Source organism: Rhinatrema bivittatum, chromosome 3 (assembly GCF_901001135.1).
Source record: "Rhinatrema bivittatum chromosome 3, aRhiBiv1.1, whole genome shotgun sequence".
NCBI lineage: Eukaryota > Metazoa > Chordata > Amphibia > Gymnophiona > Rhinatrematidae > Rhinatrema > Rhinatrema bivittatum.
The window spans coordinates 309,325,042-309,352,561 of record NC_042617.1 but is presented as its reverse complement, the minus strand read 5'-3'; the positions used below and the strand labels follow the sequence as shown (position 1 = coordinate 309,352,561).

The 27,520-nt window shown below is 46.9% G+C and overlaps 1 protein-coding gene across 19 annotated transcripts; it reads left to right on the top strand.

Annotated features, from left to right (window-relative positions):
• Window positions 1–115: 115 nt before the first annotated feature.
• Window positions 116–26,303, top strand: HNRNPA1 (heterogeneous nuclear ribonucleoprotein A1). Of its 19 annotated transcripts, XM_029595160.1 has the most exons (15): window positions 950–1,094; window positions 1,254–1,370; window positions 1,542–1,688; window positions 2,100–2,310; window positions 3,016–3,108; window positions 3,559–3,645; window positions 3,725–3,823; window positions 8,148–8,309; window positions 8,737–8,892; window positions 8,971–9,044; window positions 9,240–11,441; window positions 11,884–11,953; window positions 19,213–19,379; window positions 25,658–25,751; window positions 26,176–26,298. In XM_029595160.1, the coding sequence occupies exons 1-10, from the start codon at window positions 1,065–1,067 to the stop codon at window positions 9,033–9,035; spliced, it is 1,167 nt and encodes a 388-aa protein (XP_029451020.1). In that variant the 5' UTR covers window positions 950–1,064; the 3' UTR covers window positions 9,036–9,044; window positions 9,240–11,441; window positions 11,884–11,953; window positions 19,213–19,379; window positions 25,658–25,751; window positions 26,176–26,298. The 19 variants fall into 18 exon arrangements, with proteins under 19 accessions (XP_029451034.1, XP_029451036.1, XP_029451023.1 ...); XM_029595163.1 differs by lacking the exon at window positions 9,240–11,441 and having other exon boundaries at window positions 949–1,094; window positions 26,176–26,303; XM_029595161.1 differs by lacking the exon at window positions 19,213–19,379.
• The last annotated feature ends 1,217 nt before the right edge of the window (window positions 26,304–27,520 follow it).

Sequence of the window (27,520 nt, the reverse complement as noted above, 5' to 3'; positions counted from 1 at the left end):
TCACAGAGTTTTACGTATACAGTTGGGAAAAAAAGACAAGTGAACGTAACGGAAGACGAAGATAATGTTCAAAAGCAGGACTGCTATCCAATTGAAAGACAGGTCTCTGTTATTACCGGTATCTTCTGAGCCAATAGGCGCGAAGAGCAGGCGGAGCGGCGCATGATCCATAAACTCGCGCTGAATTACGTCCTCTCGTTTACCCTAGCGCCTCTCTTTCTGGATTTTGCAGGTGGAGAGGGAGGGTTGTAGATTGTCTATCATGTCTGAGGTAAGTATATGAGGAAAGTAAATCATTACTAAGTAAACGTGAGTATTCTATAAAAGAAGTGCCGTGACCTTTTAGAGGTAGATACAGTAAAGTTTCGTGCATAATATTTTTATATTTTTTAAGGTGAAAAAGGGGGTATGTGGTAAAAAAAACAAAACAAAAACAAACCTACTCGCTGGTGGATGCGAGGTGTTTTCTTTATATATACTCTCCAGACGCACCGCTTCCCCTCCCCCCCATCCTTTTCTCTGGGCGCCATTTTCTTTCCGTGGGCGCCATGTCTGTGACGCAGCGCGAAATCGTTTTTCTCCTGGGACCGGGCGCCCCTGTGAAACTTTGTGTTGTGTTCTGTGGTTCTATCATCTATACTGTTAACAATTTTCGCTATCTAGGTTCTGGGAGATAATCTCTTCCGCTCTTCTGTTTTTCAGCCATTTTTCTTTGTCTTGGGCTGGCTGATGTGCCCGCCATCTTGCCCTTGGTGATTCTCTATCCGTCCCGGCTGGAGGTGCTACTTATAACTTTTTTTTTTTTTTCATTTACTCGTTGCTGGCGATGTCGTTCTCTTGGCGTGGCGTGTAGTATTATAATTATCCTTTAATTGGCTCCTGGTCCGTGAAAAGCATGCGCTGCCTGCGCATGCGTGTTCCCTTATCAGAGTCTCGTGGTCTGATCGCTGCTTTGTTCTGGTTTGGAGTTGGTGTGATAGCTCGGTTCTCTGAATCTATATTACGGTTTTTCTATCTGTATCTGAAATTCGTAAGAAAGCTTAGTTTGCTTACTCTGTCGAAATATGGATTCGAAGGAGCGTATAAAGAAAACGGTAATTTCTGGTTGACTATTGTTAAAATTATGTTGGTTAGGATAGAGATGCGGTCAACATCATACAATGTACTTGTAAATGTTATATTGATTGCTTGTTTATGCTGTGATATTCCTCCATAATCTTGAGGTTTGGAGTTTTTTTCCCTTCATTTTGCAGTCGCCAAAGGAACCTGAGCAGCTGCGTAAGCTCTTCATAGGCGGACTGAGCTTTGAGACGACAGACGAAAGCCTACGTGGCCATTTTGAACAATGGGGTGTACTTACAGACTGTGTGGTAAGTGATTTGAGGTAATCTTTCACTGATTTTGAATGCTTTTACAAAGTTGTAACTATTTGACTCCCTGTGGTTCTTTGTAAAATATTTGGAAAAGCCACTGTCTTTTTTTTTTAATATACTTTTGAATTGGCATATCATGTATGGTTAACAAGCCCTGTCTTTTTGTAGGTGATGAGAGACCCGAACACAAAGCGTTCCAGAGGGTTTGGGTTCGTTACTTATGCTACAGTAGAGGAAGTTGATGCTTGTATGAATGCCAGACCACATAGAGTTGATGGAAGAGTGGTTGAACCAAAGAGAGCAGTTTCCAGAGAGGTATGGGATATCCTGCAATGTAACAATATAAGGAGCAATACAAATATTAAATATATCACTGTTTATTATTTCTTATCCCATTTTAGAATTTACTGATTTATTTGATTTTATTACCTGTGATATTATTAATAGTTTGTTTTTATTTCTTTTGCACTATGTAATTGTTTTTTATTTGAAATATGAGCATACGTTCATTATTAATGTGAGGTTCTTAAATTTTGTTGCTTAATTTGTTTTATCTACTTTTGATTGTAATTTCCTTTATTCTTTTTATAACAATGATATCTTTGTTTATAATCGAATTATTTGTAAACTGATGCGAAGGTTATTCCAAACATGAGTATATAAAACCTCAAAATTAATGTGCTTCATATTTGTTGAATAATGGGGGGGTTTCTCCCTTTTTGATAGGACTCCCAGAGACCTGGAGCACACCTAACTGTAAAGAAAATCTTTGTTGGGGGAATCAAGGAAGATACAGAAGAACATCACCTAAGAGATTATTTTGAACAATATGGAAAAATTGAAGTGATTGAAATCATGACAGATCGCGGTAGTGGAAAAAAGAGGGGCTTTGCATTTGTCACCTTTGATGACCATGATTCTGTGGATAAGATAGTTAGTAAGTAGTTCACTTTTGACGTTTTAAGCTCTGGAATTCTTGCCAGAGATTGTGGTGAAAGCCATTGGTGTAACAACATTTTAAGAAGTTTCGACAGGTTCCTGGAGGAAAAGTCTCTTATTCTTGGGATAAGCAGCTTTGAATCTATCTACCCCTTGTGATCCTGCCAGGTACTTGTGACAGGGCATAGCCGCTGTTAGAAACAAGGTACTGGGCTTGATGGACCTTTGGTCTGATCCATTTTGGCAAGTCTTTTGTTCTAAATACAAGAAACTTGCTGATTTGTAGTTGTATTTTATAATTATCGCTAGAGAAACTACAAAAAAGCATTGCCCTGCTGGTACTTTTATTTTGCCTTTGATTCGTCAACCACAAAGGTGATTATCTGCAGGTATATTTCCCTGTCCTGGGGGCTTGCAATTTAAGTTTGGGAATCTATTGTCTCAGATACAATGTCTAAGTATCAGCAGGATTTGAACCTTGGCTTCCCAGCCTGCTGCTCTTGATTTGCTTGCAATGCCATAAGCTTCACATAACATTTGGTTTGCATAGTATTTTTTTTTTTTGGCTAGAAAACTGCAAATAGGTTCTTGAGACATTATGCACAGAAAGATTTGTAACTATGAATAGTTCTGTGTATCAGTGATGGCTTGAGTTATCAAGATATTCAGGAAATCTGAATTTCCATTTTTTTCCTCCGTGTAGTTCAGAAGTATCATACGGTTAACGGTCACAACTGTGAAGTAAGGAAAGCACTCTCAAAGCAGGAAATGGCAAGTGCATCAGCTAGTCAAAGAGGTATGCTCTTAACTTGGAGGGGATTATTTGCTGCTTTTCTGAAAGGTGAATTGCAGTGACTGCCTCATTGCACTGGAGAAAATAAAATGTGAAGACAAATCTACTAGAAATCTTAGACAAAAGCTGTAAGGCTTATCTCCATCTCCCATTATGCTTGTTGATAGCAAACAATCCTTGGCATGTCATCTTCCTCAAACCCACATGTTTCCCATATTTTGTCAAAATTTGCTTTTTATCTCAATCACCCATAATGGGAGACTTCTGGGAATACCCCACCCTATTTGAAAAAAATGTCCTCTGATTGTTCCTGAATCTTCACCCTCATCCAGTGACTCCTCATTCTCAAGTTTCCCTTCCTCATGTATTCACTGAAGTTATTTGAAAGTTTATTCATCTATCACTTCTTCCTGAGTATATTGCAAACATTCTTGAACATTGGTTTGTTTCTAGGTCGTAGTGGCTCTTTTGGTGGTCGTGGAGGCAGTTTTGGTAGTAATGATAACTTTGGCCGTGGTGGAAGTTTCAGCCGCGGTGGAGGTAGGTAACTTAAAGACATATCTCAAGTTATATGTATATATATATACATAATTGGTAAAATAATAATAATGAATAACAGATTCTGACTTCACAGGAGGATTTGGCAGTGGCCGTGGTGGTGGTGGTGGTGGAGGTGGTTACAGTAGTGGAGATGGCTACAATGGATTTGGCAATGAAGGTATGTCTAACCTGTATTTTGCTGGTCTTTATTAGGACTATTTTTGCATTTGCCCAAAAGGTGCTGGCCTGTAACCTTTCTTACAACTCTCAAAACAGGTCTTTGAACATATGCATATCTGTTTGCCTTTGTGAATTGATTCTTTTGCACAGTGGCTAACATTTTAACTGAAACAGCCACATTGGATATTTCCTCTGTACTCAGGCAGGCCAATACACACTAATGGATATTATATACTCTTACCAGCAGATAAAGATTGAGACAACTGACTCACTGTTGCTGACATATAGCCTTGCCCTGACATCAGCCTGCCAACATTGTCTCCTAAGTGGGGATTGCTTGCAGTGTTCCCCCAGTACGTCCCCGGATCAGTCCAGACTGCTGGGTTTTGCCTCCCTTCCAGCAGACAGAGAAAAACTTGAAGGGCGCCTCTCTTAACCGGATGTAGCACCAGCGTCGTCTCAGTATTTTTGTCTCCAGCAGATGGAGGTGGTGCATAACCTGCACTTCCGACTGTGTTTTTAGGTTTTAAAAGAATAATTAACTAGCAGGACAGCTAAGGACAAGAAGGATCTTTTATTCCTCTAAGGGGGGTTGGCAGGTCCTAGTGGGACCATTCCTCCTCCCCCATTGCAGGTTTCCAGAGCAGGGTCTGTGACATGAAGATGCTTCCCTCTTTCAGTGGTGCCGGGGTTGATAACTGGAGGTAGTCGTGTGTCGTCGTTCTCTTCCCCTCCCCTCCCCCGTTTGAGTCGGGGGGGTTTTCCTGGATACTTTTTCCTGAGCTGGTAAAGTTGCATTAAAACACAAAGTACCGTGGGGCCACTGCCAGCAGCTTCCTTTCATGGCGGAGCAGTCTCTTCCCCTAGATGGAGATATCCAAAAGTTCATTTTATTTCAGAGGGAGGAATTGAACCCTCTATCCTGCATGTCCTGGTGCAGCTGGGCATTGCAGTCCCCCAGGATAATCTAGGACATAGTGGACCCTGGCTTGCAAGGACTGGCAAAGACTTTTTTTCCATTTCACCCTCTGGTGCAACAGTTGATGATTTGGGAGTGGGATGCTCCAGAGTCAGGCTTGAGTGGGCCAAGCAATGGACAAGCTCTATCCATTACCAAGAGAACTACTATTTTGGTCACTGGGGCAGCAGCCCTTAAGGACCCACAGGACTAGAAGCTCAAAGTGCATCTCAAGATTCTGCATTTGGGTGGCCATCTACAGCAGCTTCAGGCTCCGCACTGATCTCCGGTAGGTGCAGCAGCTGTTGTGTGCTAGAGATCTTCCTCCCCAGGAGTCTTCCCCGACTGGCCCAACGTCCTCCCAATGAGAGACAGCTGGCCCGTTCCTCCATCCCACTGAGAAGTAGCTGGTTGGCCCTCTTTCACGGAATGGTTCAAGATAACGTCGGACCAGTGGGTTTTAAATGTTATAGAAAGCAGCTACACTTCAGACTTTGCTCTGCCTCTACGCAACCTGTATATGGTCTTTCCATGTGGCTCCCAGTTGAAGAAAAAGATCATTCAGCAAACAGTCCAGCGTTTGATCGATCTAGGGGCCATTATTACTGTCCCCCAAGAAGAATGCGGAGTCAGCCATTAATCCATTTACTTTGTGGTGCCGAAGAAGGAAGGCTCCTTCCACCTGATTCTGGACCTGAAGCAGATGAACAAGGCCCATGGAGACTCTGCGCTCAGTTATAGCAGCCATATGCCGAGGGGAGTTCTTGGCTTCTCTAGATCTGATGGAAGTGTATCTGCACATAGGGATCAGCAGGGATTACTAGAGGTTTCTCTGCTTCCTGATCCTCAAGATGCTTTTCCCAATTCTGTGCCCTCCCTTTCAGCCTGGCTACAGCTCCACATACGTTTACCAAGGTGGTGGTGGTAGTGGCAGCGGCCCTCCAGTGGGAGGAAGTGTTAGTCCACCCGTACCTGGATGACTAGCTCATTCGAGTGAAGTCAGAGGAGCTCTGCAAGCAGGTGGACAAGATCCTGTCCCTTTTGGGTCAATAACCATTCCCAAGGGTCAACATCCTTCTCGGGTTCTTATTAGGAGCACGATTCAATACCAAAATGGGCAAGCACTTTCTAGCGGAGGACCAAATCAGGAAGTTGTAGTCGTAAGTTCAACATCTGTTGGCAGCTGCGGTGCCCAGAGTCTGGGATTACTTACAAGTCCTTGGCTCCATAGTGTTAACTCTGGAGTTGGTCCCATGGGCGTTTGCTCATATGAGACCCTTACAGAAAGCATTGCTAAGCCGTTGGAGTTCTAGGTGGCATTACCGCTTAGAGTCCACCAGGCCCAGTCTTTGGTGGCTTGTCCGAAAACACTTGTGGCGCAGGGTGGACCTCAAATACCTAAGTGGGTGGTGACCATTGACACCAGCCTCTCCAGTTGGGGGGGGGGGGGGTAGGATGCCAGTTCATTGTCAGTGGTCAACAGAGGAGGCAAAGTGGTCCATCAGTCGCCTAGAGACAAGTGCAGTATAACTGGCATTCAAGAGGGTTTTTTCCACTCTTGCGCAATCGGGCAGTACAGGTTCTGTCGGAATGTGACAAGTGTCCTAACATCAATCGTCAAGGGGGAACCAAGTCATCGCTCTAGAAGCGGAGCAGCTGATGTCCTAGGCAGAACAGCATCTAACCTTGCTAGCAGCGTCTCTCATTTGGGGGGGGGGTCCAACAATGTGCAAGTGGACTTTCTGAGGCCACCGAAGGCTAGACCCCGGAGAGTGGGAGCTGTCATTGGAAGCAATGAGCCTCATCTCATGCAGGTGGGGCACTCTTCATATAGGTTTGATGGCAACTCGAACAAACACAAAGGCACTCTGCTGTTTGTCACAAAAGAGAGCACAGAGCAGAAGGGGTGCTCACAAGGCCGCACAATGTTCTACTTTGTGTTCCCACCGTGGTGTCTGATAGGCAAGCTTCTCAGGAGGATAGACCTTCACCTGGGGAAGGTAAATTTCATGACCCTGGTTTGCTGACCTAGTCAACCTCGCAGTGGATGGACCCTTGCGACTGCGTCATCTTCCAAACCTGCTGTGTCAAGGCCCTATATTTTTTGACCAGGTGGATTGATTTTGTCTAATGGCCTGACTTTTTTGAAAGCAGTTAAGGAAGAACGGCTATTCAGAAGAGGTTACCATTTCTGCTTCAGGGCTGGAAGACCTCTATTTCTTTAACTTGCGTCCAGATCTGAAGGGTCTTTGAATTTTGGTATCGTGAGCAGGGAATCCTGCAGATTCTAGCTTTCTTATAGAAAGGACTCGCCAAAGTATTGTCTTAATTCCCTTTGGGTACAGGTTGCGGGTTTGAGATGCCTGAGGGGCAAGCTTTATGGCGTGCCGCTACTACCACATCTGGACTGTTCTCCACTTCTACTTAAACCAGTCAGTTTGAGCTTCCAGCCTTTACAGATCTTGAGCTGGATACCTTTCACTTGAGAGAATTTTGAGGCGCCTGGATGTCAAGAGGGTCCTCTTACGTTATCTCGAGGTCACTAATGCTTTTCGGGTTTCCGATCATCTTTCTCTGGCATGGCGCTAAGAAGGGGCACAAAGCATCCATAGTTCCTTGGTTGAAAGAGGCCATCTCTTTAGCTTATATTTGTCGTGGACGTCCTATCCCGGAAGGGTTGAAAGCACATTCCATAAGGTCCTCGGTGTCAACTGATTTCCCTGCAGGATATTTGCAGTGTGGCAAACTGGAAGTCCTTGCACACTTTTGCCAAACGCTATCGTTTGGATGACCGGGCGCCAGACACTGCCGGTTTTGGGAGCGGTGTCATTCAAGCAGAACTCTCCAGTTCCCACCCTAGATAGGGAAGCTTTGATACATCCCAACTGTCTGGACTGATCCAGGTACGTAAAGGGAAAGGAAAATTTAGTTCTTGCCTTCTAATCTTGGTTCCTGTAGTACCATGGATCAGTCCAGATGCCTGCCCTTTTTTCTGTGGGCATGCTTCTTATGAGAGTCCGCTCGATCTGGCTTAACATATTTCTATGTATATAGTTGGTTTATTCATTTCCTCCTTCTCCTTGTCTTTCTGATTCAATAGTTGCAATACATTTTCTGCTTTGAGAATTCTAATACTGAGGAGATGCTGGTGCTACACCCGGTTGAGGGGCACGTCAAGATTTTCTGTCTCCATCTGCTGGAAGGAAGGTAAAACCTAGCTGTCTGGACTGATCCTGTGGTACTACAGGAATGAAAATTAACAGGTAAGAACCAATTTTCCTTTCTTAAAGTAGAACAAGGGCTTTTTCAAGTACTGTAAGCCTCTGTTTATGAATCACATTTTTATTTCATAATTCTCTTGCAGGTGGATATGGAGGAAGCCCACCTTATTCTGGGGGTAACAGAGGTTATGGAGGTGGACAAGGAAATTATGGAGGAAACCAGGGTGGTGGATATGGTGGTGGTGGCAGTTACGATAATTACAACAATGGAGGTGGCGGCGGTGGAAGTGGTTTTGGTGGCAGTGGTACGTGTGATGTGATGAAGCTTTAAATCTAGTTGAATCAACTGGTGTCATCCCTCACTTTTTGATAGTTGTTTTTTTTATCTGTACTATAGCCATTAGAAAGCTTTCAAGGCCACTGTTCTTTACAATACAAAATTTTCTCTTGCAAACAAACCACAGACCCTAGGGTACTATATAATGAGAAGCTATTTAAATGTATTAGACTAAGGAATTTTACTTCCTGCTTATTCTGTTTCATTGTAAACCGGTTTGATATGCATTTTATGCAGGAAAATCGGTATAAAAAACTAAAAATAAATAAATGGTTTGTCTTGCTATTGGATAGATGTGAGATGGTAACTTGGGTGGGAAATCAAGCATAACTAATCTGTAGGTGCCATTTCACTAATTATTTGGAACAATTAAGAATGCTGTTATCTCCTTTCAGGTAGCTTTGGAGGTAGTGGAAACTACAATGACTTTGGAAATTATAACAGCCAGTCATCTTCTAACTTTGGTCCCATGAAAGGAGGAGGAAACTTTGGAAGTGGAAGTAGATCTGGGCCATATGGTGGAGGTGGAGGTGGTGGTGGTGGTGGTGGTGGTAAGTAGCACTTGGCCATATGCATTCTTTAAGTGATTATATCTAACTTACAGAATTTAACAGACTTTCTTAATTTAGGTGGATATGGTGGATCAAGTGGAGGTGGTGGAAGCAGCAGTTATGGAAGTGGAAGAAGATTCTAAACTGATTTGGTAAGGCTGATCTTTGCAGTATCATAAAATTAGCCCTATAGTGAGATTAATATAGCTAATTGGTAATAAGTGTTAATGATTAGAGAATACCACTGTAGTCTATATACTAAACATATGGGAACTACACGTGCTATTGGTTTGTAGCCTTATGAGTTGATGTCTAGATTAACAACTTTATTCCATATTATTCAACAGGAAACAAAGCTTAGCAGGAGAGGCGAGCCAGAGAAGTGACAGGGAAGCTACAGGTTACTACAAAAGTTGTGAACTCAGCCAAGCACAGTTGTGGCAGGGCGTAGCTGCTACATGAAGACATGTTTTAGAAAAAATATTTGGGCAAAAAGGACTATGTATGTGTGAAATTAATTGTATAACAGGTTATTTTAGTTTCTGTAATGTGGAAAGTGTAAAGCATTCCAAAAGGGTTTTAAAATGTAGAATTTTTTTTTTTGACCCATGCCATTGATTAATTATTGTAATAGTCTGATCATGATGCTGAATAAATACGTGTCTTTTTTTTTTTAATGTACTGTGTAGCTAATCAATTCTAGGTCCTTGGTTTAGGAAAAAATCATAGTGGGTTTTACGGAAGTCAACGTACTGATACTCCCTGCATGCAACAATGTAAAAGTTTTTGAAAATAACTTCCTAAAATATTGGGAATACTTGTAGCATAGAGTCAAATTGGTAAAATTTTTTTAATTTTCTTGCTTTTCATCCTTCAAATTTAGGATGAATTTTCAAAATGGCCGATATCTTAATTTGTCCCAACTACCAGATCTGTGCGTTTACTAAATTTAAGTCTGTACAAATTAAATGTGGTTTTACATCTCAACTGAGCTGCAGGGAATCTGGGAAATAGGAAATACACTCTACCCCCAATTAGTGTCTAAGCTGTTTTCTGCTAAAGCAGCCATATAAGTTTTGAAACCGATAAGCAAATTGGTCACCCTTTAAAAACTCTCTAGAACCCATGTAATCTTGAGTAATTGATCAGACTACTTTAAATTTTATGGCTAACTGTAGGCTTTTATTATGTTGGACCTGACCTAGGTATTAATAGAATGAAAATAGTATATAGTCTCTTTACGGGCACACACCAAATGTGCATTGTGAAAATATTGCTCAAACCTGCATATTCACTTTTATGGCTGGCTTAGACTGATCATGAATTGGATATTGGGGGGAGGAGCATTGCTATCTTATCTTCTAGTTTATAAACTGTTCACTGCAGAATCCAAGGAAAACCTTTGCCAGTCAGCAAGAGGTGGGCACACAGTTCTTTGTAACTTGAAAGATCTGCAGCCAAAGTTTAGGTCTCATGTTTTTGCATGCTTAATCACCAGTAGTCGTCAAAATTTAGGCATCTATCATAGTTCAACTGACATGCAGTTTTTTCTGTGGGTTTTTAATTAGTGATGTTCCTCTAGTTTAAGCCCACTACCAAGCACAATAGTAAATAAGTTGTAGATTTAGTGGAATAATACAACAAAATGATTGGCTGTCTAATGCAAAACTAAAGAGCTTTTATCTTTTGGGGTTTTAATGGGCAGATGGGCGGACCAGAAATTTTTAATGTAATGACACTTTGGGCATATCATGGTTTTAGTCTACATGACCTTTTGCTGTAGCTCATGTAAAATATGCTTTTTAGCCTTTGTACTGTTTCCTTGACTAAACTTGAAGCAAAATTATTCAAATTCTTAAGCAAGTCATTTAATACAACTTTAAATGGTACTGACTTGCTGCAGTGGTTAAAGTTGGTAATAGATGATACATAACGTTTTAGACTGACTTGCTTAGCATCTTGGGAGCATCAAAATCGTCAAGTTAATCTATCTTGAAGTTACTTAAATGTTAACTAACAGATCTTTTCAGTTGGCTTATCCTGCTCTTAGATTGTGAATGTCCTGAAGTTTAGTCCCATGGGTGTATAACAAGGCTGAGCTTGAAATATCAGGTGGATCTCAAACTATTGAGGGGAGTCTACAGATACATCCTGCGTACTCTGGCATGCTTTGATAACATTCAGGACATAATAGCGTACTACAACAGGAAGATATGAGGAAAGATCGCCAGGAGCCGAGAACTAAATAGCTATAAAGATCCAGGAGGCATACAGATGGTTCAGCTGCTAGCAAGCATAGCCAGCACGAATGGCCTTCAGCTCAAACTCCGACAGCTGAGAGTAGACACTTGTGTGGAGTCCAGTATGACAGATAAGCAAGTGCAGACAGACTGCTAGCAAGATAAGCAGAACCTTCTGCACTCTCCATGAAAGCTAGGAGGAAGGTTACAGTGCTCATCGGAAGGAAGGAGGCAGACAAGAGTAAGGAACCTTGCTCTTAGGACTAGCAGTCAGATCCAGAAGGCAAGGTTTTGTTACTGTGCTTGTAGGTAAGAACAGATTTTACTTATGTCCGTAATGGAATTTTCCTGAAATAATTGCATCTTGTAGAACTAATTGACAAATGATACATCCTACAGTCAGATTAGCTGAACTGGAAGGCAGTTTATTTAATCAATTTGTTCCAGTGCTGTAATCAACAGGGTTAAAACGGTCCTTGTAAATGTTCAAGTTAATAGTATTTGTGCAGATTTCTACCATTTTTAGGACCTATTCTATCAGTATTGTAATTGACCTCTAAAGTAGGTTAGTTTTCAGTATTGCTGTAGGCATTGGATGCTCCTTTCAAAGGGCAGTCCAGTTCTTGTAGCTTTGTAATTGGTATTTTTATTTAAATTATGAAAATTTGGGGTTAGGTGGTTTTGAATGCTAGCTATTTGTATAAGGGATATTTTCAACTTTTTGGTAATGTGTTTGCTTTTAATCTTGTAGGATTATTGTCCTGTACATCCACTGATCTGATGAACCAGCATGCTGATGTGCATCCTTAATTGCAAACAAAGTAAGTACTTGTTTCAACATAAAATTGTAGAAAGCCAGTTTTCAAAATAGTTTGAAAAATGTTACACCTATCCATATCATTCTAGAATCCTGGGATTTGCATACCTACCAGCAGATAAGAGGCAGAGAATAAAAACTTGACACAGCTTTCCCTGTATGTACCTGGATCAGTCCAGACTCCTGGGTACATTTCCCCTAGCCAGTAGATGGAGACTGAGGGAAAAACCTCGCTGACACTGTATCTAAGCCACTGTGCCACCTGCAGTTTGTCAGTATTTCTGTCTCCAGCAGATGGCAGAGGTTGAATCTTGAGCCTTCCTCTCGGGGGGGGGGGGGGGGTGTTTAGAATCTTTGGGGTACTGTGGCCAAGCTGGGGGTTGGTACTCTTGTGTGTGCTTGGTCTGGGCACCTGTGAGGTGTAAATCTGGTTGTCAAGATCCTTCCTTGCTGAGGCAGCTGCAGGCTCTTTACAATAATTTTTTGCCTATTTTTCAGGGCAGGTTGCTCACTTTTAACTAAAGATAACTAAAAAAAAAAACAAACTTTGTACCGGAGTACTGCTCTACAGGTGAGCGACTTCCCTTAGGTAGGAGCTTTTTGTGGGGCTCTGGCTGTTTTTGGGGACCTCTTGTGTCGTGAGTACCTTCAGAGACTATTTTAATTTTATCTGTACCTTATGGCTCATGTCAGGGCATGCCTCTCATGCGGCTCCGATTCTTCCCAGTTGTAATAGGTCGGGGTTATGCGCTAACTGTGCCGACGGTGGGGAAGGTTTGTCTGTGGCTCCTCTTGCTAAACAGCGTCTAGTATCGTTATCTTTTGGACCAGCTGCAATTTCCCTGTACGTACCCGGATCAGTCCAGACCATGGGTTAAGCCCCCGTTCCAGCAGGTGGAGACAGACCGGAATTCTGAGGCTGCCCCCATATAAGGACAAGAACCTACCCAGGAACCCTCAGTATTCAACTGTCTCCAGCAGGTGGAACACCTCACCCTTGGTTCCCTGTTTTAGCTTGCCTCATGGGTTCTTTCTACTTAAGGGCAAGCTCACGCAAGTACCTTTATAGTTTGTTTTATTAAAAAAGAATAAATACATTTTTTGTTGCAAACAGAATTTTTTTCTCTAATGTTCTGTGTTCAGGGTAGACATTTTTGTCTCCCTCACTCTTGGGGTTCCTAGGGGGGCTTTGGCCCTTGATATTTATCAGCCTAGGTTCCCTTCCCGGTGACCTGTGTGGGTGATACTGGTGGTGCCAGTCCCTCTCCCCACTTACCTGCTGCTGAGCCCCGAGAGGTCCATTCCTCGGTTGTGCTTCAGGGATGAGTTTCATTCCCCTGACTCTGTTTCAGATTTTCTCCTTTTAAATAAAAAAAAATAAAGAACAGAGACCTTTTTTCTTCTATACTGTTTCTCAAAAAAAAAAAAATTTATTGCAGCAGTTTTGAATTTTGTGAGGAGAGTGCGGGGTTCAATCTCCCGCCTTTCTCCTCTGGGGCTCCCAGCTCAGCTGTTTCTAATTACATCGCTGCTCCTCCCATGCCTCGGCCACTGTGCTATGTTGCCTGTGGAGAGTCTGCCTCCCGACTCTCCCACGAAGATGTTTGTTCCAGGTGCCTTTCTGGGGGTGAAGGCTCCTCCTTTGAATCACCTTCATCTCAACCCTGGGGAAGGACTCCCCAACGTGCTGCAAAGCCGATTCAGTCCCAGGACTGCGCGGCAGCCATTTTGAATTTTTCAGATGTTTCTCTTCCTGCTTCTCCGGGGGCAGGAGACTTAATTTCTTCACGTTCACCCCCCCCCCCCCCCCCCCCCCCCCCCCCCCCCCCCGATTTTTTTCTGAATTTACCCTTTAAATGCATGACTCTTATCTGGCCAGCCTGCAAAGGGAGGTGGACCCCCCCACTCCAATCCCTCCTAAATTTCCAAGGCCTTCCCCCAAGGCTGGTTCTGACCCTCAGGGTCCTGTTAGGATTTGTTTAGTCCCTGCGGACCCTCCTCCCCCGCCTGCCTTGGACCTGCCTGATGAGGATGATTCCATCCCCCCCCCCCCCCCCACCCCTTAGAGGGTGATGATCCATGCATTCTCCATTTATTCCGGCGGGAAGAGTTGGAGCCTCTTATTCCCTTCGTTTTGGACGAACTGGGAATTGATGCCCCCCCCCCCCCCCCCCGATGATTCTGTGGCTGCAGCGATGACACCAAACGCGGACCCGGTCCTGGCGGGGCTTAGGGCCTTCCCGCGTACTTTCCCTTTTCATCCTATGCATCGCTTGCTCCTCAGGGAATGGGAATCTCCGGAGACGGATCTCCGCATTGAGAGAGCTATGGATAAACTTTACCTGCTCCCTGAGGACTGCCTGGACATGTTAAAAATTCCCAAGATGGATTCTTCTGTCACCGCGGTAACAAAGCACACTACCATCCCGGTGGTGGGTGCCACAGCCTTATGGGATGTACAAGACTGTAAACTTGAATTTTACTTAACGTATTTTTTGAGGTCTTAGCTCTTGGTGTCCGGGCGACAATTTGCAGCAGTCTCATGCAGCGGGCAAGTCTTAGGTGGATGCAACAATTACTCAGCACCCAGAACCTCCCATCTGCAGACGCTGAGCAAGCTGAACGTTTGGAGGGTGCCATAGCATATGGTGCGGATGCACTATATGATTTACTTCGGGCTAAAGCTATGGTTTCTGCGGTATCTGCCAGACGTCTTCTCTGGTTGTGCAATTGGTCTGCTGATGCTTTTTCTAAAGCTAGATTGCCCAATCTTCCTCCTTAAGGGTAAGTTGTTTTTTGGTGAGGACCTAGAACAGCTTATTCAGTCCTTGGGGGGGAAAACAAGGTTCATAAGCTGCCAGAGGACCATCCCAAACAGTCGAAGTCCTTCTTTCCGACTCGTTCTCGCTTTAGGGGGAATCGCTGTTATGTTAGCAGAGCCTGTGGTTCTTTTCCCAGGGGTGGGCTATCCAGGTCACAGTCTTGGTCCCATTCCTTTCGCGGCCCTCGAGGTTTCCGAGACAGCCGCCAGCAGCCCACCACCTCTTAAGTCAGCTCCCCAATGAGATCCGGCTGGTCCATTCCTCCGCTCGAAACTTAGGTGGGCGTCTTTCCATGTTTCTCGAGGAGTGGGCCAAAATAACTTCCGACCTCTGGTTCCTCGATGTGATAAAGTACAGTTACGCATTAGATTTTGCCAGACACCTTCCGGATCTCGACAGTTTCCCCTTGTTGCCATTCCAAGTGACCGGCAGTTTGCCACACCCTGTTGAATCTTCAGGAGCTGGGGGCAATCATTCTAGTTCCGGTACACGAAAGAGGTGCCAGCCAATATTCAGTTTACTTCATTGTTCCCAAAAAGGACAATTCTTTCCGTCCCATTCTGGATCTCAAAAGGGTGAATCAGGCCCTCTGGGTTCCCTGTTTCAAAATGGAAACCCTGCAGGCGGTAATCGCAGCGGTTCGTCCCGGGGAATTTCTGGCTTCCCTAGATCTGAAAGAGGCTTATTTTTCACATCCCCATTCGTCAGGAACATCAGAAATTCCTTCATTTTTAGATCTTAGGTCAACACTTTCAGTTTCGAGCTCTCCCTTTCGGTCTCGCTACTGCTCCCCGCACCTTTTCCAAGATCATGGTAGTTGTTGCAGCGGCTCTTCGCCGGGAGGGGATTTTGGTCCATCTTTATCTGGACGATTGGTTTATAAGGGCCAAATCTGCCTCTGCACACTTGCAGTGGACAGAGTTTTGGCCCTTCTCACATCTCTCGGTTGGATAATCAATTTCTCCAAAAGCTCCCTCCAGCCCTCGCAAGAGCTGGAATTCTTAGGCGCTCTTTTCAACACTCGGATCGGGAAGGTTTTTCTTTCAGACTCGAGGACAATCAGCGTGGGATGGCCTCCACGATCGATCTCGTTCCCTGGGCATTTGCTCATATGCGTCCTTTACAGAAAGCATTATTGTCCCGTTGGAAGCCAGTATCCGAACAGTACCAGGAGATTCTTCCTCTCTCCGACTCTACCATCGCCAGCATTCAATGGTGGTTTTCCCTGGCCCATCTTCTCCGGGGAATGCCTCTTTTGACTCCTTCTTGGGTCATAGTAACGATAGATGCCAGTCTCTCCGGCTGGGGAGCGGTCTGTCAATCTCAAGCGACGCAAGGGTTTTGGTCCCTTTCCCAATCTCGCTGGCACATCAATTGTCTAGAAGTCCGAGCGGTTTTTCTAGCCCTCAAGTTCTTTCTTCCTCTGATCCGTCACAAAGCTGTCAGTCCTATCAGACAATTCCACCACGGTAGGTTACATAAATCGACAGGGGGGAACTCGAAGTCGTCTAATGGCGTTAGAGACCAGCAAGCTTTTTCTTTGGGCCGAGAAGCACTTGGATCGATTGGCAGCTTCCCACATAGTAGGCAAAGAGAATATTCAAGCAGACTTTCTCAGTCGTCAACTTCTCGACCCCGGCAAGTGGGAGCTGTCACTTGAGGCGATGGACTTAATCGTGCGCAGGTGGGGTCCCCGTCACCTGGACCTCATGGCGACTCTAGCCAACACCAAGGCTCCCTGGTTCTTCAGCCAATGGAGGGAGCAATGTTCAGAAGGGGTGGACGCGCTGGTTCTTCCCTGGCCCTCCGAAGTCCTTCTCTGTGTCCGTCCCGTGTCCCTGTCCCGTCTCCCCCCCCCCCCCCCCCCGTGGCCGTTAGTGGGGGAAGTTCTTCGAAGAATAGAACTCTATCGCGGTCCGGTCATTCTCGTGGCTCCCGAGTGGCCCCGACGGCTGTAGTTCGCGGATCTGGTGAATCTCTTGGTGGACGGACCTCTTCGTCTCGGTCATCTACCCAATCTTCTACGACAGGGTCCTGTATTTTCCAACCAGGCGGATCACTTCTGTCTAGCGGCATGGCTTTTGAACAGAGACGTTTAAGGCGCAGAGGTTATAAAGATGAAATTATTGCCACCCTTCTCAGGGCCCGCAAACAATCTACTTCTCTTACTTATGTGAGAGTCTGGAAGGTTTTTGAGAATGTTTGTGAAGAGTTGGGTGTTTCGGCTCGCTCGCCTTCTGTTGCGGTTTTACTTTCTTTTCTTCAGCGTGGTCTCTTCAAAGGTCTTTAAGTTAGCTCTCTACGCGTTCAGGTCTCTGCCCTTGGTTCTCTCCTGGGCACCATTGAGGGTCGGCCGGTCGCCTCTCATCCAGATGTCGTGCGTTTTCTTAGAGGCGCTAAGCATTTAAAGCCTCCTGTTCGGTCTATTTGTCCTTCGTGGAGTTTAATCTTGGTGCTTCGAGCTCTCTGTATGGCTTCGTTTGAGCCCCTTCGTCGTGCCACTCTCAAAGACTTGACTCTCAAGACTGTTTTCCTGGTTGCTATCTCTTCCACCAGGAGAGTGTCTGAGCTTCAAGCTCTTTCCTGTAGGGATCCCTTCTTACGTTTTTTGGACTCGGGTGTTTCCCTAAGGACCATACCTTCTTTCTTACCTAAGGTTGTGTCATCTTTTCATGTTAACCAGTCCATTGAACTCCCTGCTTTTTCACCAGAGGATCTAGCGGCTTCTGGTAATAGTGATCTCCGTCTTGATGTCAAGCGAGTCTTGTTGCATTATCTTGAGGTCACTAATGATTTTCGAGTTTCCGATCATCTTTTCGTTCTGTGGAGTGGTCCCAACAAGGGGAAGCAAGCTTCTAAGGCTACGATTGCTCGCTGGTTGAAGGAGGCGATTTCTTCAGCCTACATTTGCAAGGGCCGTTCTCAAGCGACTTCTTGGGCAGAGTCTCAATCGGTGTCACCGCAAGAAATATGTAGGGCGGCTACATGGAAATCTCTTCATACTTTTGCTCGTCACTACTGACTCGATGTTCAGGCTCCAGCCTTTGGTTCCTTTGGTCAACAGGTTCTTCGAGGGGGACTGTCTGGGTCCCACCCTCTATAGGGAAGCTTTGGTACATCCCATGGTCTGGACTGATCCAGGTACGTCCAGGGAAAGGAAAATTAGTTCTTACCTGATAATTTTCGTTCCTGTAGTACCACGGATCAGTCCAGACACCCGCCCTTCTTATTCTGTCCGCTTGAATTTTCTGTTTTTTGCCGCCTTACAGGTTTTTTTTCTCTATTTTGTCTCCTGCATTGTTTTTTTTTCTGGGATTTACTGTTTAGGCACCGGAAGCATCTTTGTGATGATCAGGGGTAGTTATACAAGAGCGTTTAGTCACACAGTTCATTCAATTGTTATCTTGTTTTTTAAATTATATTTGTTATTTAACCTGGTGCTTGATCATTCCTTTTCTGCTTTGACAATAGTTATACTGAGGGTTCCTGGGTAGGTTCTGTCCGTATATGGGCAGCCTCAGAATTCTGGTCTGTCTCCACCTGCTGGAACGGGGGCTTAACCCATGATCTGGACTGATCCCGTGGTACTACAGGAACAAAAATTATCAGGTAAGAACTAATTTTCCTTTTTTTTTTTTTTTACCTCACCCGGCCATTTTGGATTTTGCAGCGGCAGTTCCCACTTCGCCGGGAGGAGGTGGGGAAGGGTTCTCTATCTGTCTCCGGTCCGTTCCAGGTTGGGGAACGGGCAGGGAAGGCTAGAAGGAGAGGAAAGCTCTGGTTTGCCTGTTTTTCAATCAGACCATGCTAGTGCAGGGAGGCTTTTCTCCACAGACTTTGTTTTGTTAATGATGCTTATATGGCCAGACAAAGCAGCTTGGGGGGACTACACAGCTGCAGATTCCACCATTCCAGCCCACTGAGGGTCCTTCGGGGAGACCCAAGAGGTCTTCTATGTCTGGTAATAGGGTTCCTTCAGCATACAGCTTGATTTTTCGCCCGCAGTGTGGTGCAGCTGAGGCGATTGATCTGGAGGGATGCTATCATAGTTCCTGGTGGTTCGGGGTCTGGCCAAGCTCCCCTGGTGGCTCCGGTTATTCCAGCTACCGAGGATGTGGGTCTAGGGGATGACCTGGTCTTTTATTCATGAGGCGATCCTAAGGTGGTCTGCCTTTTTAAAAAGGAAGAGCTCAAGGTTTTGCTTCCCTTGGCTTACCAGGTTCTTGGGGTTGAAATGCCTCTGGAGAACCAGGATTTGGACGGCAAGGACCCAGTACTAGGTGCCATCCGAGAACCTCCAACTTCTTTCCCTTACAAGTCAGTTAAGTTAGTAGAAGAGGAATGACTGACTCCCGATTCTGTTTTAAAGGTTGGCAGAGCCATGGGGAAACTTTACCCTCTACCAGAACAGGATTTAGAATTTTTTTTTCTCTCCCAAAAGTAGATGCAGTGTCTGCTGTGACCATGTGCACCATGATTCCGGTTATTGGTTCGGCCACTTTAAAAGATGTACAAGATCGTAAAATGGAATTACACCTTAAAATGTTTTGAGGTGGCGTCCCTGGGTTTGCGTGCAGCACTTTGTTTCTTGCAGCGTGCTTATCTCCGGTGGGTAAAGCAGCTTCAAGGGTAATTTGTCTCAGCTGTGGAAGCAGCTGTGGCTTACGGTGCGAATGCCCTCTGATTTGGTGTATACTTCCTCTAGATTAATGGGGGGTGCTGCGAGCTGCTCTTCCAGGTTTTTGCCTGATTTAGGGAAGCTTGGGTACAACCCAGGCATCTGGGTATGAACAAGAAAAGAAAATTCATTCTTGCATGTTAGTTTTTGTTGCTGAAATACCAAAGCTCAGATTCTAAAGACTGATCTCTTCTCAGTGGTTATGGTGAAGGTGTGCATTTACAGTTCTCTTTGGGATTAGGTTTTCACTCCCTGTTAGAGGGCTTCATAATTTCCCCTGCTCAGGTTAGGGGGGTTAAGACATTTTAGTTAATCATAGCTTGGTTCCCTGTACGTACCAGGATCAGTCCAGACTGCTGGGTTATGCCTCCCCTCCAGCAGATGGAGTCAGAGAGAAAACTGAAGACACTCCCCAGATATACTGGTGTGCCACCTGCGATCCTTCAGTATTTCCTCTGACTCCAGCAGATTGAGAGGCATAACCTGCGGTCCTGTCCCGGTTAGGTTATTTGTGCTGGGGATTTGCTCTTTTGAACTGGAACAAGTGCTGACTTACCTTCGGGTCTTTGTTGTTCAGTGTTGTCAGTCAGGTTTGTCATTGGTATTTGGCGCAGCGATAGCGCAGAGCGACAGCGCAGAGCGACAGCGCAGCGATAGCGCAGAGCGACAGCGCAGCGCTAAGTGGCAGGGCAGGCACAGAGGGCATTGCCCTCTTGGAATACCCGGATTAGTGTCCCAGGAGGTTGGGGGAGAGATTACCGGTGGGCCGGTCACCCTCCCCCCTATGTCCCAGGGTCCCTTACCCTGAAGGGGGTTTTGGAAAAAAAAAAAAAAGTTTTTAAAAGTTTCCTTTTTCTGCCTTCGAGCCACTTAAGACCTGTTGGTGACAGGCAGTGAGCTTTTACTTCTAGCCCCGGCCTGCCGTGCCTCTGCGGACTCCGGAGGGGGTGGCTGGGTCACCCGGCGCATTTTTGCGAGCCACGTTTGCTCTCCTCTGTTTTTTGGCACGCTTTTACCTGCCGCCTGCGTTTCGGCCCGGGATGCCGCGATCTTTGGCCTGCGGGGGGGCGCGAGGGTCTCTGCACCCGATGTCTTCCCGGGGGCGAGGGACCCTCGGGGGGGCCGAGCGCTGCCCGCAGCTGCCGTCCTTCTCCCTCCTCGTCGCGGCAGAGCAAGCAGCCGGGCTCCCGATATTCGGCTCCTCCCCCCTCGGGGAGGAGGGTGGCGGCCATCTTGGCCACGAGGCAGCCGGAGCTATCAGCGTCGGAGGAGGAGTTCTCCCCTCCTCCCTCTCCATCCGGTCTAATGACAGAATCGCCGCCCGTTTTGGAGGAGGAGGCAGCCCCTCCCCCTTCTGGTGCAGGTAAGGCAGCTTTGAAGAGGTCTGTGCCTTTTTCGGCAGATTTTGTGCTGTTAATGCACAAAGCTTTCTTACAGGCAGAGGCAGGATGGGAAGCTGATGGGGCCCCCCCCCCTCCCAAGCTTCCCAGGCTTGGGGGGGATCAGGGGAGCGTGGGGGTTAGTGACCCTCGTCCGCGGGGACCAGGGGGCTCAGGACCCCCGCCCGCCGGCTACAGGATTACCAGAGCCTCAGGGGGACCCGGATTCGTTCGCTGGGGGCGATCCGGCATTGGTTGAAGGGGACGACCCCCAGGTGCGCCGCTTGTTCGGCAAAGAGGAGTTAGCATTTTTAATCCTTCATGTATTGAAGGAGTTGGAGCTTCCGGCCCCGCATCAGGACGCGGACACTTCCACGGGGGACGTGGCCATGGCGGGCCTGAAGGCCCCCCCTCAAACGTTCCCTTTTCATCATAAGGTGTTACAACTTGTTTCCAAAGAGTGGGAGGTCCCAGAGGCTTCGCTGCGTGTGAGCAGGGCCATGGAGAAACTGTATCCCCTACCGGCGGACTCCCTGGATCTCCTAAAGACCCCCTCGGTGGATTCGGCGGTGACGGCTGTGGTCAAACACACCACCATCCCCGTTACGGGGGGGATAGCTCTCAAGGATCTTTAGGATCGCAAGCTGGAGGTCTTGCTCAAGCGCATTTTTGATGTAGCGGCCCTAGGGGTCCGGGCAGCGGCGTGCAGCAGCCTAGTGCAGAGGGCCAACCTGCGCTGGGTTCAGCAGCTGCTTACTTCCCAAGAGCTTCCACCTGGAGAGGCGGAGCAAGCCAACTGCGTGGAGGCTGCGGTGGCCTATACAGCGGATGCTTTGTATGATTTGTTGCGGACCTCAGCTCGGATTATGTCCTCCGCGGTTTCCGCACGGCGATTGCTATGGCTCCGTCGTTGGTCGGCGGACGCTTCTTCCAAGGCACGCCTAGGTTCCTTTCCTTTTAAGGGTAAGCTATTGTTTGGTGAAGAGTTGGATCAACTTATCAAAGACCTGGGTGATAATAAGGTTTACAAGTTGCCAGAGGACAAACCGCGTCAGTCTCGGTCTTTTGGAAATGCCAGAGCTCGTTTTCGGGGTCAGCGCCGGTTCCGAATGGGGAGGGGTGGCTCCTTTTCCCAGAAGCAACCGGCAAGGTCCCAATCTTGGTCTTCGTCTTCCTTTCGTGGTAGGCGGCCTCCCCGGGGGGGTGCCTCGCAGTCTTTCCCGGCCATCAAACCGGCTCAATGAAGGTGCGCAGGCCCACTCCTCGGTTCAACTTATCGGAGGTCGGTTGTCCCGGTTTTGGGAGGAGTGGGTCAAAATAACTTTGGATCAATGGGTCCTCGACGTGGTGCGTCACGGTTACGAGTTGGACTTTGCTCGACCCCTCCGGGACTTTTTTATGATATCCCCTTGCGGGCCTCGGGAAAAGCAACTTCTTATAGCCGAAACGGTGAACCACTTACGGGCCCTCGGGGCAATACTACCCGTTCCCCCGGACGAGACAAGAACGGGCCGCTATTCCATTTATTTTCTAGTCCCAAAGAAGGAAGGTACGTTCCGTCCCATTCTGGATTTGAAGCGAGTAAACAAGGCCTTGCACGTTCCCCGGTTTCGCATGGAAACTCTAAGGTCTGTTATTGCGGCCGTCCACAAGGGAGAATTTTTGGCTTCTTTGGATCTAGCCGAGGCATATCTCCACATCGGAATCCGGGAGCGTCATCAGAGATATCTGAGATTCATGGTGTTGGGAGAACACTACCAGTTTTGTGCCCTTCCTTTCGGCCTCGCTACAGCGCCACGAGTGTTTACCAAGGTTCTTGTGGTAGTCGCCGCTTTCCTGCGACGTCAAGGAATATTGGTACATCCCTACCTGGACGATTGGCTCATACGGGCGAAATCGGAAACCGAGTGCAACCGGGCAGTCCGATTGGTGATACAGCAACTTCAGTCGCTAGGCTGGGTGGTCAACTTTGCAAAGAGCCAGCTGCTTCCGAGTCAACGGTTGGAATTTTTGGGAGCGCGTTTCGATACCCTGGTAGGCAAGGTATTTCTGACTCGACAGAGAATGGAGCATCTGATGTTTCAGGTGCAGTGGCTTCTAGATCTCCAGTTACCCACGGCCTGGGATTATTTGCAAGTCATTGGACATATGGTGTCTACTCTGGAGATGGTACCGTGGGCTTTTGCTCATATGCGGCCGTTGCAAAGGGCTCTCCTTTCTCGCTGGGACCAGAAATCCGAGGATTACGGAGTGCAGTTGCCACTGTTAGAACCGGCGTGGTCCAGCTTAAGCTGATGGTTGGTCCCGGACAATCTTTTGCAAGGAGTGGACCTCGAGCCCCCCCCCTTGGGTCATAGTGACGACGGATGCCAGTCTGACCGGCTGGGGGGCAGTCTGTCAATCCCGTGCGGTGCAAGGGACGTGGACCCATCGCCAAGCTTCGTGGTCCATCAACCGTCTGGAAACCAGGGCAGTACGCCTAGCCTTGCGTCAATTTCTGCCAATGGTACGGGGCCGGGCGGTTCGAGTTCTGACAGACAACGCGACCACGGTAGCATACATAAATCGACAAGGCGGCACGAAAAGTCAGCAGGTGGCGGTCGAAGCGTCCTTGTTAATGGCCTGGGCGGAACGCCACCTGGCCCGCATCGCGGCCACTCACATCGCGGGCGTAGACAACGTTCAAGCGGATTATCTCAGTCGTCGGTACTTGGATCCCGGGGAGTGGGAGCTCTCGGACCAGGCGATGAGTCTCATCACCCGGCGATGGGGAGTGCCGCGCCTAGACCTGATGGCAACTCGGCTCAACGCCAAGGCAGCACGTTTTTTCAGCCGAAGGCGAGAACACGGATCGGAGGGGGTAGATGCGCTAGCGATTCCATGGCCTTGTCACACCCTTCTCTATGTGTTCCCCCCCTGGCCCTTAGTAGGCAAGGTGTTAAGGCGTCTAGAATCCCATCAGGGACCAGTGATTCTAGTTGCTCCCGAGTGGCCAAGAAGACCGTGGTTTGCGGACCTAGTCAATCTCGCCAGGGACGGGCCCTTACGGTTGGGCCACCTTCCGAACCTTCTTCGTCAAGGACCAGTATTTTTCGATCTAGCGGATCGCTTTTGTCTGGCGGCTTGGCTTATGAACGGCGGCGGTTGAGAAAGAAAGGCTATTCGGAGCCGGTTATTTCTACCTTGCTTCGCGCGCGGAGACCTTCTACCACACTTGCTTATGCCAGGGTGTGGAAAGCATTTGACTCCTGGTGCGCGACCGCCCAAGTTCAGCCTTGTCGTGCGTCGATAGCGGATATCCTTACTTTTCTACAGGATGGTCTGAAGAAGGGTTTGGCTTACAGTTCTCTGCGAGTCCAGGTGTCGGCTCTGGGTTGTTTGAGAGGAAAGTTTGAAGGATCCTCTCTCGCATGTCATCCGGACGTGGCCAGATTCTTGCGCGGTGTTCGGAACTTACGTCCTCCACTCAGAGCCCCTTGTCCTTCCTGGAGCTTGAATTTGGTACTCGAGGGCCTCACCGTCGCACCCTTTGAGCCGCTGAGGCGAGCCTCCTTAAAGGATCTCACCCTCAAGACAGTGTTCTTAGTGGCCATAGCCTCCGCGCGTCGGGTATCGGAGCTACAGGCGCTCTGGTGCAGGGAGCCGTTCTTGCGTATCTCTGCCTCAGGGGTGTCGTTATGTACGGTTCCTTCGTTCTTGCCTAAGGTTGTATCGGCTTTTCACGTGAATCAGTCGGTGGACTTGCCGTCCTTCTCGGAGAAGGAGCTGCAGTCTTCTCACGGTTCCGACTTGAAGCGTTTGGATGTTCGTCGAGTGCTTTTGCGATATTTGGAAGTCACCAATGATTTTCGGCGGTCAGATCACCTGTTTGTGTTGTGGCAGGGGCCCAAAAAGGGTTTACAGGCCTCAAAAGCTACTATTGCCCGCTGGCTGACGTGCTCGATAGCATCCACGTACATTGGGTGTGGTAAGTCCGTTCCGGACGGGCTTAAGGCCCACTCCCTCCGTTCACAGGCGTCTTCCTGGGCTGAGAGTACTCAGGTCTCTACCCAGGAGATTTGTAGGGCGGCCACTTGGAAGTCGTTGCATACTTTTGCTCGACATTATCGCGTAGATGTTCGGGGGCCGTCGGCTGCTTCTTTTGGCAGCAGTGTGATTCGAGCGGGACTCTCGGGGTCCCATCCCATTTAAGGCGGCTTGGGTACATCCCAGCAGTCTGGACTGATCCTGGTACGTACAGGGAAAGGAAAATTAGGTTCTTACCTTTGCTAATTTTCGTTCCTGTAGTACCAAGGATCAGTCCAGACGCCCGCCCAAGTTTTCTGGGAGTCCGCTCGTATTTCAGGTTTTCTCGGTGTCAGATTCTTACGGATCATGGTCCAGTTTCCACGGTAAGTTGACCTTAGTTTGGGTTGTTCTACACCGTTTTGGTTGTCCTGTTGTGGTCATGTTTGTTCCTTGTTGTTCTTGTTTCTCAAGGAAGTTTTTACTTGTTCTGCTCAATGGGTACTAACATATTTTGATGACTTTGACAGTGGCTACAGTGGTCCTGTCGTTCGTTTCTGCTTTGATATCACATATACTGAAGGATCGCAGGTGGCACACCAGTATATCTGGGGAGTGTCTTCAGTTTTCTCTCTGACTCCATCTGCTGGAGGGGAGGCATAACCCAGCAGTCTGGACTGATCCTTGGTACTACAGGAACGAAAATTAGCAAAGGTAAGAACCTAATTTTCCTTTACAGATCAATAGTGAAGAGCTGCAGGTGGCGCTTTAGATTATATAGCAAGTGTCAAAAGTTTTTATTCTCTGCCTCCATCTATTAATAGGAATGCAAAGCCCAGGTGTCTGGACTGAACTATGGTATTCCAGGAATGAAAATTAGCAGATGATTGAAGCACTAGTACAGAAATTGTTTTTTTGGTGAGTATTGTATGAATATGCAAGCAGTTATAACCAATATTTGAATTAGTGCAGGATGTTAGATTCTTATTTCCACTAAGAACACCATTCTTAAAGATTTGTTTACATAGGCTAGTAGTTTGAAGGGACCTGTATTAAAGGTTCTTACCTTAAGATTCAAGCAAAGTATCTAATTTTCTCCAGGACTAATAACTAAAACTCTACACTATATTTTATTGGGTCTCTTATGCTACCTCTAGGAAGGTGCTACAATTTGCTTTTCAAAATTCACTTGACAGAGGGCCTTCTGTAGGACCATAGGCCAGCAATCTAGTGGCTTGTATAATATACTTTTTGCATTTATGTAATAAAAATGCCTAACCGTTTGTCCTCCATATTCAGGTCTGAATATGACTATTATTAACTGGCTTTCTTTTTCTCACAGGTGGTGCTGATCATAAAGGCCAAACCCAGCAAAATGCACTTCTTTTTTTTAAGCAGAAGCATCTCTCAACTGGCTGCTGTGCAGCTAACTTCATTTTATTTTTAAATAAAATTTATAATGGTAGTTAAGTTTCTTGTGTCTTGGAATTTTGCTTACTGAAGTTTCAGCACTTCCTTTCTGACCATTAGTGTAGTGATGGTCCTATATTTACCAGACACCCACTTCTGCTTGACAATTTCCTCCAGCTGTGACTGCTTTTAAGATTACTAAGATGAATGTTTGGTTGCTGGTGAGAGCTAGTGAAGTTTGACCATAGTATATTTAACATCTAATTTAATGTACTGATTTTGTCAGCCTAGAGCTCACATTCTTAAAAATTTGGCTAAAATAAAAGCTTTATTTTAAAGGTTTAAATCAAAGCTCCATACACTAAAGGATGGGTTCTGGTGTGCTAATGAAAATATTGGTTTGCAGCTCGCTTTCTCAAAATGCAACTATTTTTCTATAGTATTCCAAACTTTCATGTAGTAAACAAAAGCTACTGTTGCCCAAACCTAATTCCTGGCTTGATCTCTTTAAGTTGGATCTCCTGCTCTGAAGGATGGCTAGCCTTCCTGCAAAAGGCAGGTTTCAGCAGCCACCAGAGGAGAAAAGATTGCTTAAGTGTGAGAGCAGGTACCTATAGCTTTAATGACTGACAGGCCAATACAGTAAAGCGCGGCTGCGATTACCCCGTTTCTAACCTGCTTTTGTACCTGCAATTTGGCTGCGTAAGTCCAACCTGCAATTCACTATCCCTTTTTCCTTACCGCTTTAAATCAACAGGTAACCCTTTCCGCCCGCAGCATGTATATGATATGTAAATGCTCAGATTAGCTATTCCCTCCCATACAGTAACATGTGCCCCGACTATCGCCTTTTTAACCTGCAGTTTAGCCGTGTCTTTAACCTAAATTACCGCCTACCCTTACCCCTGCGTTAGAAGGTAGGCGGTAAAGCTTGCCCGAGAAATTTCACGGGCAAACTTCCCCCCAGCACCCACTCACCTGCCCTGGCTGCGTCCATGGGTGCCGGTCTCCCATGACTTTCTCTTTAAGCATTCCTTCTCCCGCTTCAGCAGCCCCCGCCAGCGAAGATGCATGAACACACACCTGTACTTCCCATTTGGTGCCTTGAGCACCCAGATTGGAAGTACAGGCGGTGCAAGCTCATCATGCCAAAAAAATTGCACCGGCAGGCGATTGCCAGAGTGACAGAGCCCGGGGGGGGCAGGGCGGCAGCTTCCCTACCTTTCCTGCATGCGGGGCAGCTCCAGCTCGCCTGCCTCCCTCCGTTCTGCCATTCA

Coding starts and splice junctions, on each gene's coding strand:
- HNRNPA1 (XM_029595157.1), top strand. CDS start 23,595: ATGGGGAGTGCCGCGCCTAGACCTGATGGCAACTCGGCTCAACGCCAA.